This window comes from Camellia sinensis, chromosome 2, assembly GCF_055761805.1.
Source record: "Camellia sinensis isolate YWXY chromosome 2, ASM5576180v1, whole genome shotgun sequence".
Lineage (NCBI taxonomy): Eukaryota > Viridiplantae > Streptophyta > Magnoliopsida > Ericales > Theaceae > Camellia > Camellia sinensis.
In genome coordinates, this window is record NC_138962.1 from 70,502,428 (window position 1) to 70,519,507 (window position 17,080).

The following is a 17,080-nucleotide window of genomic DNA, read 5'->3' on the forward strand; positions in this document are numbered from 1 at the left end:
GAGGATACTATGAATGAATGAGATGCCCTCATATCTATCAACATTTTTCCAAGTATTATATATGAGATATGTACCTTACATCACCATAGGTCCGGTCAACTGTTCAGATGCGGTGACAGCATAAACTCTTCCCTGAGGCTTCTGTTAACTTTGCTCACCCCTTTGTTGATAGGTATGTAGTATAGATTGCACGGAGGTAGCTCCATGTACAGTTCGAGCTGCTTGTCCAGACTGAACTAGCTGGTGAGTCTGTCTCTGGCTCTGTCCGACTGAAACCCTGAAGCACTAGTCGTCCTGGTAAATTGGGGACAAAACTTCTTCATATGACCCGACTGGCCATATTGATAACAAACAGGCGATTGACCTCCACCCAAAGCCAAATTTTGAGAATGAGTAGAAAACTGTCGTTGTTGATTACCCTTTTGTGGGCACGTAGCGGACTTATGGCCCTTCTCACCACATTGATAACAAGTGATCCCACTTTGTCCTGTACCATCCGTACTCCTTCTTGGTATGAAATTTGATGGTGCAATCGGCGGCGACGATACATGAGAAGATGTAGAACTCATCGACTTCTTTGATGCCATAGAACTCCCTCGAGATTCGGTAAACCCTTGTCTCTTAAGTCGCTTCTTTTCCTCGCCTTCAAGCATAATCTCTACATGTGCCGCAGACTCTACTAACCTATCATAATCCCGGATCATGTTTTCCATCACTTTCATCAAAATTTCCGGCCTCAGTCTCTTCTCAAACTCTAGACACCTACGCTCCTCAGTAACTACCAGGTCGGGTACAAAATGAGATAGGCTCATAAAAGTAGCCTCAAACTCCGCCACTATGGAATCAGATTGTTCAAGTTTCTCAAACTCTCTCTGCAAATGTTCCGTCGTAGTGGAAGGGAGGTATTTCTCTTGAAAGGCATGAGTAAACGCCTCCCAAGTATGCTTAATTCGACCTTTGGCATATTTCCACCATTGGCCGACATCCCCCTTCAATTGATAACTAGCAAGCGCCACCCGAAGTTCACCGTCTCGAATATCTAAAATCTTAAAAGATTTAGTAATTTGCTCAAGCCATTTATTCACCTTTAACGGTTCAGTACCCCCAAGAAACTTGGCAAGATTCGAGTGGAAAAATTCTCTTTTTAGGAATAAAACTCTAGTCTCCCCTTCAATTGTTCTAGCAGCTTGTTCATCTCTAAGAATATCCATTGATTCCCTAAGGGCCTCGGCCATTTCTCGAGCCAACACTCTCATAGCGTCTTGGGCCGATGGAGCGGCCACATTATTTTGACCCACTCATTTTTCTTGAGAAGGGATCTCTGGTTGAGCCAAAATATTCCTACCGCCTCGACAAGGCCTACCACGACCCCTAACGCGTCCAGTCATCCTATATATAAGAGTAGATGTGGACAAGATTAGCTCACAATTTATATACTAGTTCATCACTTTCTCCTTAAGTCTTAATATCATTTTCAACAAATTAAACATGTAAAAAAACAGAACACATATATATCCTTCTCCTAGGATATTAACTCATTTCACAACATTCAAGGATTTCCTAGTGGAAAAAGCATTGATCAGATGCCTTTCCTATGGGACTTCGATGAATGTAATGAACACAAGTCACACCTTAGAGAATAGACCCCATACACACCTATTTATATAAACACATAACCAAACAAAACCATTAACTCCTCATACTAACATGACAACCCAATGTGACAAAGTCACATCCCATGAGCTCCAGGTATTCGACCTGGTCAGCGCTGATACCAATTTGTAACACCTTGCCAAAATCATTTACTAGAGACCATTAACATACAGTCTTCACATAAACACAAAATAATTCCACCCAATTAATTCTCTTTCTCATTAAACGGCAAATTTGGTTTACAAAACAATTACACAATAATTATCCCTGTTCAATGAGCTAAAAAAAATTTACAAAACAATTACGTTGATCCCCTATTAGTATTAATTGCATTGGAAACTATACAAAACAAACTTTACAAGTCTTAAGCCAAAATAAACAAAAGGGTTCCATGATTTCACTACAGTTCTCAATTCACAAAAGATAATTAAATAAAAGGTCTTTTTCTTCTCCTTCTTCATTGGCAATTTTGGATTTCTTCGTTCCTTGAAAAGTTAGTAAATAGGGATGAGCACTTTTGCCCAGTAGAGAATAACTTTAACCATGTATATAAACATTTGATGTAAATGTGCATAAATCAATTCTAAAAGCCAAGGATTCATTTATATTTCTAACTTTGTTTTACAAATATTGATCATTATCAACTTCCATACTTTCTCCGTCCTCACATGGATGGCATGTAGATGCCTCATACCTTCCTACTTTCATCGTCCTCACACGAACCAGCCAGTGGACGCCTCACACATCTCCACATTCGCCGCCCTCATGCGGACCAAGTAGTGGGCACCTGAAAGACAACCCCACATTCGTCGTTCTCACATGACCGGGCAATTGGGCATCTCAAACACATTCTATAGCATTTAATTTCTCATCCAATGTTAACAATTTCAAGGATTTCCAAATTTTTACTTATTAACATCCACTTTATCATAATCACGAACAAACTCCTAGGGTTCACGAGAAATTTTTGGGTGCAGATAGGCCTAGGGTTCACGAGAAATTTTTGGGTGCAGATATGGTAGGAGCCATGTGGTACCTTTCTCTTCTCTCATTGGTTCAGAGAGTGGGACTACATTTATGTGTTGGGTGATAGGGAGACAACATGGAAGGCTATGGCGTTTGTGATTGGTTGAAGGCACCATATGACATGCCGCATGGTACCCTTCTAGCACCCAACAATTTTTTAGGGTTCACATAAGGATTTGGGACTTTTTCTTCCAATTGTTCATTTCCCTTGGCTCAAGTATATCCACACATTATAATTTAATTATTATAATATTTGAAGAAAAGAATTATCCCAATATACAAATAAATAAATAAACAAGACATAATGTGCTTAATTATGTGCATTGCATGTATCAAATTAATTTTTTGTTTTATATATTTTATTTTTTGTCTATCTTATTGATGTATTAATATTAATTTATATTTAAATTTTTTATTTAACATGAAATTATTTATTACAAAATATTTATATTTAATTTAAATTTTATATACCTATATACAATATATATGAATAATTTAAAAAGAATACTAAAGAAAAAATTAATCCTCTACATAATTAATTTATATATTTTCTTCTTAATCCAACCGCAATATATTTATTAGGACACTTGGGAGAAAAGTTTATTTTTAAATTTTCTTTCACCAAAAGCCCATATGGTAAAATACATTGTCTAAATGGATAAATTTGGACAAAAAGACCAAAATACCCCCTCTATATATATGACATAGTGCGGAAATTATTTACAGCTTATTTCAGCTTAATTTAAGCTATTTGATGTGTTTGGTTTAGTTTATAGCTTATAGCTTATAGCTTATAGTTTTGTGGAAGTCAGAAATTAACTTATTCTTTGAGTGGGGCAGGAGATGCTTTAAGAATAAGTTGGAAATTAGCTTAAGCTGAAAGTTATAAGTTATAAGCTGTTTAAGCATAAGCTATAAGTCTTTTCCCACAACTCTACCAAACAGGACTATACACAGTGCAATAAAAATCAAAATCCCTCTCTCTTTCTCTCTCTCTCTCTCCAATCTGAGCCCCAAACATCGGTTTCTTCTTCCTCTTCCCTCTATCTCTCTCTCACTTGAGCTATGGTTTGTCGATCGGTGGTGGTTCTCTCTCACCGACCTCGCTGCCATCGTTTCTATTCTCTCTCCTCTCCGATAGCACCGCCACGATAGTTGTTCGCCCACCACCATCTCCTGCTCTCACCGACGTCACCGCCGACTGACCACCACTCATCCGTCACCTCTCTCTTCTAAACACCCACCGCAACATCTATTGCCATCGTCATCGTCATCGTCAACATCCATATGCTCGCTTTTCATCACTCTACTTCTATTTTTCCTCCTCGTGACGTTTTTCAGTGGAATCGTCGTCGGTAGTGGCGAGAATAGCAATCACCGTTGACTCTGCGTCACCGTAGTCTCCATGATATCCACAAAATCTATGTTGTTTCGATTTGAGAAATGATTCGATTTCAACGAAGTAGACGTTCAAATCTACGACCGCCTCTACCACATTGCCTTCGCAAAGTCCAGATTTACAACTGCCGCAGTTCCAGTGTTTCTTGCGACTCTTCAAGGGATCACGATCTCAGCTCAATCGTTCACAACACCATAGACAGGTACGTTGCATTGAATCGATCTTGATTTTTTCAATTTGTTTGAGTTCGGTTTTGATCTTATTATGCTTTTGGATTTTTTATGGAATTTTTAGCACAACAATGATGGAGATGATTGGTGGGTAGATTAGTGGGTTGAAGTTACCTCTTTCTTGGGAGCCAAGAGCTTTAGTCTCGATCTTGGTCACCGTAGAGAGAGAGAGAGAGAGAGAGAGAGAGAGTCAAAAAATGGATTCTGGAGTTTTCTTTTTGTTGAACAGATCTAGTTTGTGTGTGTGTGTGTGTGTGTTCAACAGCTTCAACCGTGTCCATACTGAAGATCCTCGTCATCCCCAAACCCGATCTGTGTTAGATCTATTTGTTTGTTTTTTTAATTATTTTTTAGATTTGAAACCAGATCTGTTCAAAAAAATTGAACAGGTAGTAGGTGTGAATTTGAACTGAAAGGGCCAGTCATGAGATTTAGGGGTTCAAGCGACACTTTGGAAATGGGGCCTTCTTATATTGAAATTTTTTTTTTATACAAAAAATGTTAAGTTACAATTTTTTTATTTGTTTGTAGTTATAAAAAAAATTTACTTGCACATATAATCATTAAAATTATAAATAAAAATTTACTTTCATATATTAAGATAGGAAGCAATCATTACAAATACTTAAAAAAATAAAAATCTAGTCTTCTTGTTTTTTTTTGGGCCTCATGTTCAATTGGGTCTATAGTATTTGAGCTTTTTTATTTATTTTTTATTTTTTTATTTTATATATATATATATATATATCTAAAACACAAAATTATATTTGGGAACTCCTATTTTTAGCCCAAATTTGGGGACCCCAAGACGCAGGCCTCTCTTGCCTACCTTTAGGGTCGGCCCTAACTAACAGAGGAAGGTTTTCCGGAGAGCAAATATCGACTAGAGTTGTTGAATTTGAACAAGGAAAATGTCTAGTAGCTCAAATTTTGTGGCTCAAATGGCCAAAACGACGTCGTTTTGGCCATTTTTATGTTGTTCTGTACTCAAAACGACGTCGTTTTAGCCATTTGAGCCACTTTTGAGCCACAAAATTTGAGCTACGTAGCATTGTCGTTTGAACAAATACATAGTAGGAAGAGAGAGGTTTTTAATAGATAGATTTGTTGTTGTTAGATTTTCAACAAATAGATATTATTTTGTTGTTGTTGTTTGATTTTCAACAAATAGATTTGTTATTGTTGTTGAATAGATAATAAAATTGTGATAGATGGATTTAAATAGATAAATGAAATAAATTGAATAGATAACAAAATTTGGACATATATTTGAATAGATAAAGGGAAAAATTGAACAGATAAATGAAAAAATTGAACATATAATAAAATTTGGGTAGATATTTGAACAGATAATGGGAAAACATTGAACAAATAATCAAAAATCTTTAATAGATAAATATAAATTTGAACAGATAGAGAAAACTTTTGAATAGATAGATATAAATTTGAATAGATAAAAAATTTCAATAGTTAAAAATAATTTCAACAGATAGAAAATAATTTAAGCAGTTAGTCAACGAAAGTTGACAGATAAATTAAGGGTAAAATTGGAAACAACATGTCCTTTAAATCTAACAAAAGAATTTTTCACCAAATTATTTTACAAGGGTGGATTTCTCACCAATAAAAAATATCTACTGGACATAATGCCTTAAACACCTCTAAGTTGGATTTATCACCAATTTTCTCTATTCATTATATTTAATCTTTTAAATAAATTTTGTGTAATTCTATTTATACATATTTTTATTTTTTAAATAAATATAAAAATAAATTAGAATTAAATAATTAGAAGGAAAATTTACCTATAAATTCCATTTTAAGGAATAGCGATCGATTTAGTCACAATTTCTTATAGACCAATTAGTCTCATTATTATTTGAAAATTAAATTTATGGTTATACTTTTATTTCGGTTATGTTTCCTTGTTTTTCTTTTCTTGTTTCCTTTTTGTGCTAGTTATGTAAGATACATAATTTGTGATAATCAAATTTGGAATAAATTTTTATATGAGAATCTTTTTTATTTGGAAAACATTTCAAAAGGAATACAAAAACTCCTTAGTAAGTTTTGGATAAATGTATAATTTCAAACTGTAACACTCAAATGTAACACTCCAATGTAATACTTCAAAAAAACTCACTAGTGTATTTTTTTTTCCAAACGTAACACTCCAATATAATACTTCAAAAAAACACTCTAATATAACACACAAAAAATTCTTAATGTATTTTTTTTCCAAACGTAACACTCTAAAAAAATGATATGGAATTCTTCAAACCATTCCAAAAGCAGTACAAAAAGTGCTTAGTAAGTTTTAGACAAATGTATAATTTGAAACTGTGAGTGTGACGTTCGAAAAAAATGCATTAAGAAATTTTTTAGTGTTTTTTTGTGTTATATTGGAGTGTATTACATTGGGGTGTTACGTTTGAGATTATATTGATTGGAGTGCTCTGTTTTGGAAAAGCACACTAAGAAGTTTTTTTTGAGTGTTACGTTTGAAAAAAATACATTAAAGATGTTTTTTTTTTTTTGAGTATTACGTTACGTTTGGGAAAAGTACACTAAATTTTTTTTTAGTGTGTCACATTAGATTGTTACGTTATTGGAGTGTTACGTATTTGTTCATAATGTGAGATTTGTCCTAAAATGAGGGAAAATCCCAAACAGTTACGGTGTGGATTGCGCAAATGTATAATTTCATAGTTGGAGAAACCAACTTTTATCCCTTAAAAATTAAACCCAAACATGTAAGTTATTACCCTTTTGTGTAATTTTCATTTTAATAGGACGTTTGGGTTCATAAGAAAAAATAGATGACTAAACAGTTCACAAGATCATATTTTTGGATTTATTGGTGCTTCACCCTATTTAGAATCACTTTTAGTTTTATATTAATAATTCTCTTTTTAATTTAACTATTATTTTTAATATCGTGTTTATTTTACTATCTTATAATTTAATATATATCATATAAAATTATTATATGATAATTACACTTTTATAGCACAATAGAACTAAAATATCAAAATGAACAAACAATTTAACTAAATTTGTTATATATAAGTGTTCAAGTAACACTTTTATAGAATAATAAGGTTTAGATTATTAAAATAAATATTTTAAATTTTATTTTAAATTTAAATTATTCTTTTGTAACACATATCATAATATAAAAATATCATTACATTAATTAAAGTTAACACCCTTGTGATTTTATATTAGACATTATATTTCTAAAAGTGATTTACATACACATGTAACGTCTAATTTGATATTGATTGATTAAAATAATAAAACTCAATACTTTTTTTATAAAAAAAAAAAAAAAAAAAGTTTTTGAAAGATGACAAAGGTTGAATGATAAATAGTGTAGAGTATTATTTTAAAAAATAATGATTCATTGAAAATGATTGTGTATATTGAAGGCACCTATTGATGTTTCTTGAATAATTTTTAAATAAGATTTTTGAATTTGTAGTATTCTTGATAATGCATTTTCATGAGTTCTATCAGAAAAGATATGTAAAAATAATTTGGTTAGAATAAAAAATTTGCAGTTATTATGATGTGTCACATAATTAATCAAAACCCATTTGAGAACTGAAATTATTATAGTTATAGAGATTTTGTGTCTAATTCCCTATGAGGACAGTGTTTATGATTTGAATTTGTAATTTTTTATGCATCAATGTGAATAACTTTTACGATCTTGCTGATTAGAATATAAATCTTATTTTTGAGTTTACCCACCTTAAGCACTTTTTTGTGACCATCTAAAAAAAAAAAAAAGAAGCACTTTTTTGTGTAATAAAGTATTTAAATATTGTCATATAAAGTATTGTAATAGACCATAATCAAACATCACTTGAAGCATAAGTAAAGACTCAATGTACCAATTTAGACATAACAAAAATATAAGAAACTAGTAAAAACCTTTTCGATTAATAATCAAAATAATACACCATGAGTTACAACCGAGTCATAATTTGTATATTATAAAATTTTTTGTTATTTTTACTTTTATTTTTTAAGAAAAAAATATTTTGATACAAGTGAAATTCATAATTTTTGGTAAATTTTATTAACACAAATGAGGATTTGATTTCAAGTTGAGAATACACCATTTTTTTTTACTTTAAAAGAAATTGTTTTTATGAGCCTTTTACATAGGATCATACACATAGCGCGAAAAATTTTCATAAGCCATTAACAAATTTGTTTGTATTTGACCTTCACGTGTTAAAATTTTCTACAAAAAATATTAAGACTCACAAACAAATTTTTATTTTAAAAATAAATTCACATGTATCACACAGGTCACATACTAGTTTATATTATATAACTAGCTAAAAAATTTATCCATGCAAAAAATTGAATTGATCCAACATCAATTGTCATTATTAGATCATTTTTATCTATACAACCTACATGTTCTTAAAAATATATCACCTAGTTGCTATAATATATATGTGATTTGATCATGTAATTATTTGTTTGATCAACCTAATTTTTTGCATGCATGTTCTTCTCATCTTATCATATGAGATGAACAGTTCAGATCATTGACATGAGTACAAATTAGTCTCATAATACGCCAACTTTATTTGTGAAGTTAAGATATTCAACGTTAGCAAATCTGAATTATGAGAATCAATGTCTCCCCTTTAAACTTGTACACTCTGTTTGGCAATATTGCCACCAGGTACTATGTAAATTAATTGGAAACATGCTCCTATGTTGTATTCATTTTTTGTATTCAGATAAAAAATGAACGACAAAATGGCATATCTTTAGATGTCCCTGGTTAAGTTAAAATAATCACAGTTCCACACAGATGGTTGAACATGTGTTCATTGACATTGAAATAAGTTCTTCCATCATCAGCAACAGTGGCGGTGGATGAGGATTCAAATCCTTTATATTTTGTAGTGATGTAAAATGTTTCCCTTTTATTTTTGTGATGGGAAGTGTCATACAAACTAACAAACATTTTGTCATGCAACAATCAAACTTTGGAAATGAAAACAAAACTTGCTTCAATGATATGATAGGTGTCACATTAGTAAGTAAAACAAGTCTGTAAGATTTATCAAATCATAAACGGCTAATACTATCATCCGATCTGGATCCATCAAGTCGATCAAGGTCTAAAGTTGTTCTGGTTCTTATGGTTGTAGCAAAAACTCAAATCCTACCTTTTTACCATGGAACAAGTTTGAAAACAGAGAGACAACGGTATCAGTTTAGCAAAGGACAGAAAAAAAGAACTATTACTAAATATCCAACAACCATATAGAAGACAGAATGAAAAAATTTACTTCTGAAAGACCCTTAGCTTAACCCTAAAGCTTTAGAGGTAACCTTAGATGGATTTCGACATCGTGTCTTTGTCAGTGCTGCCCTTTCCGGTTCCTATTCGAAGGGTAAAAAATTGTTGTAAGTCATAGAAATACACAAATGTATATTAAAAAGATAAAGTAGGGTGACAAAAAGATATACACAGTTAATGATTTTTAGGTATTACATGTGCACTTACCACAGAAGATGTGGTAGGCCACCAGGGGAATGGTTATCCCATGTACAGCAACTCCAAATGCCATCATCCACAGCATGCTTTCATAATGTGTCAGAAAGTTTTGTGCCCCGGACAGTGAGTCTTCAACATCAATGAGACGACTACTGAATTGTGAATCCATGTGATATTGTGGACTGCTGTCTGGATCTACATTTGTGACTGCAGCTTGAATCCTCACCTGATCTCCAAAAAAGTATTTCTCAGCTCTGAACTGCATGATATCCATATACAGCTTGCTCTGCCTGCTCCTGAGCTCTTGGAGTGGTCGGCTCAATCTCCTTATCTTGTTAAATGCCACAGTTATGGCAATACCAAATCCAATAACAAACGATACCACTGACATGAGTGAGACACTGATGCCAACGGTACAAGCAAACTTTCCTTGGAGAAGCACACTCCCGCTAATAAATCCCAACATCAGTTGTGCACTGATTCCAAGCGAGCTAATGGCATCCTCGGCCCTCTTTTCAAGATCAACTTCCGCTAAGTGCATTTGATTTCTCATCGTCTCAAACGCTTCAATAGTACGTCTTTGTTCTGGTCTTACCCTTTGTGCGGGGGATCCGACATTATCTGCACAGGAAACAAAATAGAGTTACCATTGTGTCTTCCACATGTAATATTCACAATAAGGATTAGGTATTATCTTACCCTATCCAATATGAAATATTATTCACTTTATCCTACCTTATGTCGTGTTTGTTTCAATGTAATAAGGATTAGGTAATATCTGGTCCTCTATTGATATAAATATATTATTCGCTTTATCCTACATTATGTCATGTTTGTTTCGATGTGAGATAAAGATTAAATATTATCCAGCCCTATGTATATGTCTAATCACGCCAACTCTCGTTTGGTTTTGGGAGCTTCTAATTACATCTCTTAAATTTTTCACTACACTCACCTATTACATTTAACAATATTTCATGAAGAATCTCACTCTATGCAAAAATTTGAGGCCCCTAGTGGTCAAAATAGGTTTGACATTACAAAAATATAGAATTGCCTCTAAAATTTTTAATACTTTCAAGATATTAATGTACAAGAGCAACTCTGGCAGAGGCCCCATCACTATTTTTTTATAGATATTTAAGGAGTCCCACCACATGTAAATCACGTCTTGCTTAAAGTAGTTGCCCAAAATAGGAGCTGCTACAATTGCTCCCCAATTGTGGTGAGCTATGGTAGAACTCCAAAAAGTATGTAATTATTTTCTAGTCAATGGATCTGTCATCTAGGGTTCTCTTTTCATTAAACCATCTCCAACAGTGAATGCCTACGATTATAGAGAGAATCCTAGATGATAGATCCATTTGCCAAAAAATAATTTTATATTTTTTGAGGTTCTACAGTAACTCGCCGCAATTGGGGAGCAACTCTACCAGTCCTATTTTGAGGGACCGCTTTAAGGAAGCTGTTGAAGTCGTTTACTTGGGTTAGAACTCCTCAAAATATCTAGAAAATAGGGATGATGGCTCTGTTGGAGTTGCTCCAAGTACTCTCCAACTACATTTTTACACTAAGAAGAAAGGTAGACCTTTTCTAATAAAATAAATATTTTTAACAAACAAACCATTTCGAATAAATAAATTGGAAATTTACATTATTAATTACACAAAATCACCCTCCACAGCCAACAATACACTTAATGACAACAAGAGTTAATTCAATTTTAGGTCCTCAAAGCTTGAGTTATGTGTTTATTCTGGTCCCAAATCTTTTAATTATGTCAATTTAGTACCCAAAATACAAAATGTGTAATTATTTGGTCCCAACCTTGATGCCGTTGAAAAATAGTGAATGAATCAAGGGTATTCTCAGCAAAATATTAAAAGTGCAAGCCAAATTTAAAAAAAAAAAACATTATTTTAGTATAACTACCAATCAAAACTTGCCACAAATTATTTACGGTGAAATTTACCCCACCTAACCACCATCCACAAAACATAGCCACCAACCCACCATTAGTAACCTCCACCATCACTATAAACCACCACCTTCCCCCACTATTGATTGTCACCTCCTCACAAAGCCACCACCTTCCTCATCATTAACAAACACTACCATCAAAATTGCCACCATTACAACCAGAGAACACCTCTAGCAACCACTATCATAGCGCTCCACTAAGAGCACCACCAACAACTACCATTAAGACTGATAGAATGGTAAAGGAATATGAAGGTGAGAGGGAAGTTTAGTAGTGATGGGTGGAGCTTTTGAAGATGGTGGACGGAAGAGACTGTAAACACAATGGTGAGATAGAGGGGACAAATGGCAAAGATTTCAAAAATCTATTTAGGTCTTGTAATGAAATGTAAAAAAAATACTCCTAATTGCGTCACTATTTTTGGATTGTGTCAGGGTTAGGGATCAAATAATAAAATATTTTGTATTGAAGATTAAATTGACACGATTAAAATGTTCAAGATGAGAATGACATAAAATTCATCATTGGGTAGGCTTCTGATATGGTTATAGTGGGGTATTGGAAAGAAATAGATTGTCCAACCAACGTTTGCCTTCCAAAGACCCTATAATTGGTACATTTTCCCAAATTTTACTCTTCGCTTGTAAACAATTGTGGTCATCGAGAGATTAAAAAAAAAAAAAAGACTAAGAAAAAGCCCAATAGTTGGAGGCTTTCTTAAGGCACCTTCAGCCTTCTCAAAGTCATACACAACAACAACAAAAAAAAGAAATCTCTTTACACTGCTAATTTTGTTACTTTTTTATAATTCTATCATTATTTAAAATTACCAAAAAGTACCAAAACCCTAAAAACCAAAAAAGAAACCTTAATTTTCCTTACACCCACTCCTTACCAGCACCTCTATCTACAAGCACCACCCCTAGCCCTTCCCTAGATCTCCTTCTCCGTCACCATACTTCTCCTCTTCATCATCCTCTTCCCTTTTCTTCTTCTTCTTCTTCTTCAGAAAAACCTAGGTTTCTCACTCTCTCACTGTGGGAAGTTGCAACTCGGAGAAAAGTGAAGGGGCGTTGGGTCATGATGGAGAGGGCGAGAGGGGCTGGGTTATGGCAGAGAAGGTTAGTTGTTCTCAGTGATGGGAAAATTGGAGGGGGTTGGTTGTGATGGCAACAGTTGCCAATGAGGTGCAAGAGGGTGTTTACAGTTAGGGAAGGAGTCGTTGGTGCGAAATAGAGTCACCAGTGAAGGAGGAAGTCGCCAGTAAGGGAGGAATGATGGGCATTGGTGGTTAGGAGTGGGATAGAAATAGGTTTGGAAAGAATAAGGGGTGTAATGAGAAGTAAAGTTAGGGATAAGGATATAGAAGGATTTATGAGGTGTGTAAGGAGATAAATAAAAAATTTGAATTTTAGAAGATAATGGAAAATGGGTGTATCGAGGGAATTTTTTGGTGTAAATAGAAGCTCACATACATTGGGGGACCAAAAGTGTAATTAACCCTAACAATAATTACAATAGGTTTTTTTAATTAATTGTAGGGTAAATTACACTTTCACAAAGTACTAATCTTCTCACTTTGGTTGTTAAAGAAAAGATTTTTTCACTTTGATCTCTCAATTATGTGATCACAAAGACCACATAGTACAAGGCAACCTAGAGTCAACCCAAAGTAGATCCATACCTAGGGGTAATCTAGGGAATGTGAACAAAAATTCTAACATAAAAAAACAAAGAAAAAAAAAATTCATCCCAATAAATTATGTCATATACTTAGTAAACAAAATTTGCAAGCAACTGTATACTTTTCAAAAACCAAATATATGATCCATTAATCACCACCATTCTCTTTTCTTACCTCTACCACCTCTCTCCCTTATACCACCCATCCTCTTCCACCTCTATTCCCTCCACCAACCACCACCCATCTTACACCTACCACCAGCCACCACCCCATAAAACTCCCCTACACCGCCACCTCCCACCAACGTGAACTAACTTCTCACTCCTAACTTATACCATCATATCATCCCCAGCAACTCCCACCACTATGAACCTTACCTTCACTACCAACATTGGCCCTGCACCACCGCCACAGAACATAATCACCTGCAATGCCATCAACACCATACGAAATACCATCAACAACAATTGCCATGAGCACCAAACCCTAGATCGAAAACCACTGAACCCTAGATCAACAACATGTAGCCGTTGAAAAGAAGAGGCCTTTTAAAAAAAATAAAATTAAAAAAAACCCTGCAAAACCAACAATCGTTGTCTTTGATGGAGGTGCAGAGATTTGGAAGGGTGGTAGCAGGTGTAGAACGGAGAGTTGGTGGCAGGTATAGATAGTAATGGCTGAGCCGGGGAGTCACTAGAGATGATGAGAGGTAGTGGCTAGGTGTGGAAAAAGGTTGATGGAAGGGGTGAGGGTGAGGGTGAGGGTGAGGGTGGTGGCGAGATGGGTAGAGGGATGGTCACAAGGGGCGATGGTGAGATAGAGGGTTGGGGAAAATGGGTGGAGAGAATACGACATGGAAGGGGGCAACACGTAGTACATGTGTTTGGGTTTAGATATGGGTCAAGGGTTTGAGTTTGGGTCTGGATTTGGGTTAAGATTTATGTTTGTTAAGATGACACATTTATTTAAAAAATACTAAAACTACCCCTAGCGCTAAAGGAAATTGATAATTGAACTAAAGTACAAAACAACAAATTGTTGAAGGACTAAAGTAACAATAATATCTTTTCTTTAAGAACCAAAATAAAAAAAATTAAAAAAAAAAGTCATACTTTAGAGGAATTACCCTTAATTTTTTTATCAAACCATTAAATAAGAGGAAATGGGTTAGAAGTCGGCAATTAAAGACCATGTACAAAAAAAAAGGAAATTTACATGAATATTTTTATTAAAAAAAAAAACCAATAAAGGTAACACAGTTCAATTAAAACAACATTGGTAGGGACAGACACCTCTTAAATATATATGTATAGATTACTCCTCATTCAGATGAGGAGTGGAACCCACATTATCACAAGCTGTTTGTCTTATTTCCCATATGATTGGAGAGTAATTTAACGTGTAATTCAGATGTATTAATATCTACTTCTTTTTTTCCTTAAAACAAACTACAGGTACCCTTTTAGATTCAATCAAGAGTAAGGACAAAAAATATAGAAAGAATGAAAGGAAATTGTTGATTTCTCTCATATAAAAGATGAGTGTTATTAATAATAGTCCCGACCAAATTTCTTTGGACTCCGCACTTTTTTGTTTTTTTAACCTCCACCTTAGTCCCAACTACACAATGTTAAAATAAAATAAAATAAAATAAAAAAGTCCAATTATTGATACACATTAATTGACATAGTGCACAAAATCTGAGACTTGAACCAATAATCCATAATCTCAAAATTATTAGATCAAAATTTACCTCATCACCCTTACACAATATTAAAATATTTATAATTTTAATATAATTTTCACACATTCAAAACACTTTTACACATTTTCATACATTTTTTAAACATTAATGGCAGTCCAAAAGTAAACAAAAACAATAAACACAAATTCGAAAAGTGTGGGTCTCTTTAATCATTCGCAGCTGAGATAAATCCAAAATGAAAAGCTAAAATATATCTAGAAAAGATAAACAGACAGAAAGGGAGAGAGATTTACCTGACATTGTGGGCTTTGTTTTCGCCGGAGATGTAGCGCTAAACCCTCAAAACCCTTTTTTGTCGGTGAATGCAGAACCAAATAGGTTTTGGAAATGGGTTAAATGGCGTCGTTTTGTTTGCTAAAAACGGCGTCGTTTTGTTTGGCGAAGACTGGTGCACCCTTCCTTCATTCATGTCCGGATACTCAAACTCGGTTTTTTATTTTTATTTTTATTTTTATTTTTAAGGAGTGTTTTGATTTGGGAATTTCAATTGAAACGTTAGGGCTCCGTTTGGTTTAGTTGTAGAATTATAATTTAAGCATGAAATTGTGATTTAAGTGTGAAATTATGAGTTGAGTTTTAAAAAAAGAAAATTTATTTGGTTATGAGTTTTGAAAATAATTTTTGAATTTTGAAAATAGTTTTGAGTTTTGAAAAAAAAATTGAGTTGTATTTTGAGTTTTCAGTTTTTAAATTTTGAATTGTATTTTGACATTTTTTGAATTTATTTTTTTAAAATATTAAAAAAATATTTAAGCAAAATTTATTTATTTATTTTAAATATATAATTTTTATTAAATATTTTTAAATTTTTTATTTTAAATATTTTTTTATTGTAAATATTTTAATTTTTTTAATTTTAATATTTTAAACTCAAAACATAACTCCACACTCAAATCGTAACCAAACACATAATTCAAAACTCAATTTAAAAACTATTTTCAAAATTTGTAAACAAACACATAACACATAACTCGAAACTACATATTACTTTCAAAACTCCACACTCAAATTGTAACCAAACTCATAACAAAAAAAATTAAAATATTAAAAAATATATTTATAAAATAAAATATTTAAAATAAAAATTATATATTTAAATTTAAAAAAATAATTTTTTTAAATTTTTTTAGTATTTAAAAAATATATTTAAAATATTTGAAAAAATAAAGCACAGAAATGCATGAAATATAGTGCACGTTAAAATAAATAAATAAATATTTAAAATATAAAAGGTGTGGTTGGTAACGTTTATGTTTTCATTTTATATTTACGAAAATTTTATAAGCTGATTTTTGTTTATTTTTTATTTATTTTTAGAAAAACATAAACTACAAACGCGTTTGGCAATTGACAAAATGTTTAAAAAGTTTTAAAAATATAAAAAGAGTGAGAAATGACAAGTGGTGGCAAGTGGCGGCAGAAGGCGGTAGTGGAAAGTGGTGACAGTGGGTGGTGGGTAGTTAGTGGTGGTGGGTGGTAATGGTGGGTGGGTGACGGTGGTGGGTGGGTGGTGGGTGGTAGCGAGTGGGTGGTGGTGGTGGCGGCGAGTGGTGGGTGGTGGTGGCAAGTGGGTGGCGGATAGCGGGTGGTGGTAGTGGTGGTGGTGGATGGGTGGGTGACGGTGACGGGTGGTAGCGAGTGGGTAGTGGCGGTGGTGGTGGTGGTGCACGGGTGGTGGGTGGTGGTGGCAAGTGGGTGGCGGATGGCGGATGGTGGCGGGTGGGTGGTGGGTGGTGATGGTGGGTGAGTGGGTGACGGTGGCGGGTGGTGGGTGGTAGTGGCAGGTGGGTGGCGGATGGCGGGTGATGG

General features: G+C 33.7%; 2 protein-coding genes across 3 annotated transcripts; both read right to left on the reverse strand.

Annotated features, from left to right (window-relative positions):
• Positions 1-236: 236 nt before the first annotated feature.
• Positions 237-1,211, reverse strand: LOC114308568 (uncharacterized). Its single transcript, XM_082910788.1, has one exon. The coding sequence runs from the start codon at positions 1,209-1,211 to the stop codon at positions 237-239; it is 975 nt and encodes a 324-aa protein (XP_082766914.1).
• A 6,424-nt stretch (positions 1,212-7,635) lies between these two features.
• Positions 7,636-15,572, reverse strand: LOC114293724 (uncharacterized). Of its 2 annotated transcripts, none has more exons than XM_082914794.1 (3): positions 15,505-15,572; positions 9,851-10,462; positions 7,636-9,726 (listed from the first exon to the last, which is right to left on the reverse strand). In XM_082914794.1, exons 1-3 carry the CDS (start codon positions 15,509-15,511, stop codon positions 9,677-9,679), a joined length of 669 nt encoding a protein of 222 aa, XP_082770920.1. In that variant the 5' UTR covers positions 15,512-15,572; the 3' UTR covers positions 7,636-9,676. The 2 variants fall into 2 exon arrangements, with proteins under 2 accessions (XP_082770920.1, XP_082770921.1); XM_082914795.1 differs by having other exon boundaries at positions 9,839-10,462.
• Between the last annotated feature and the right edge of the window lie 1,508 nt (positions 15,573-17,080).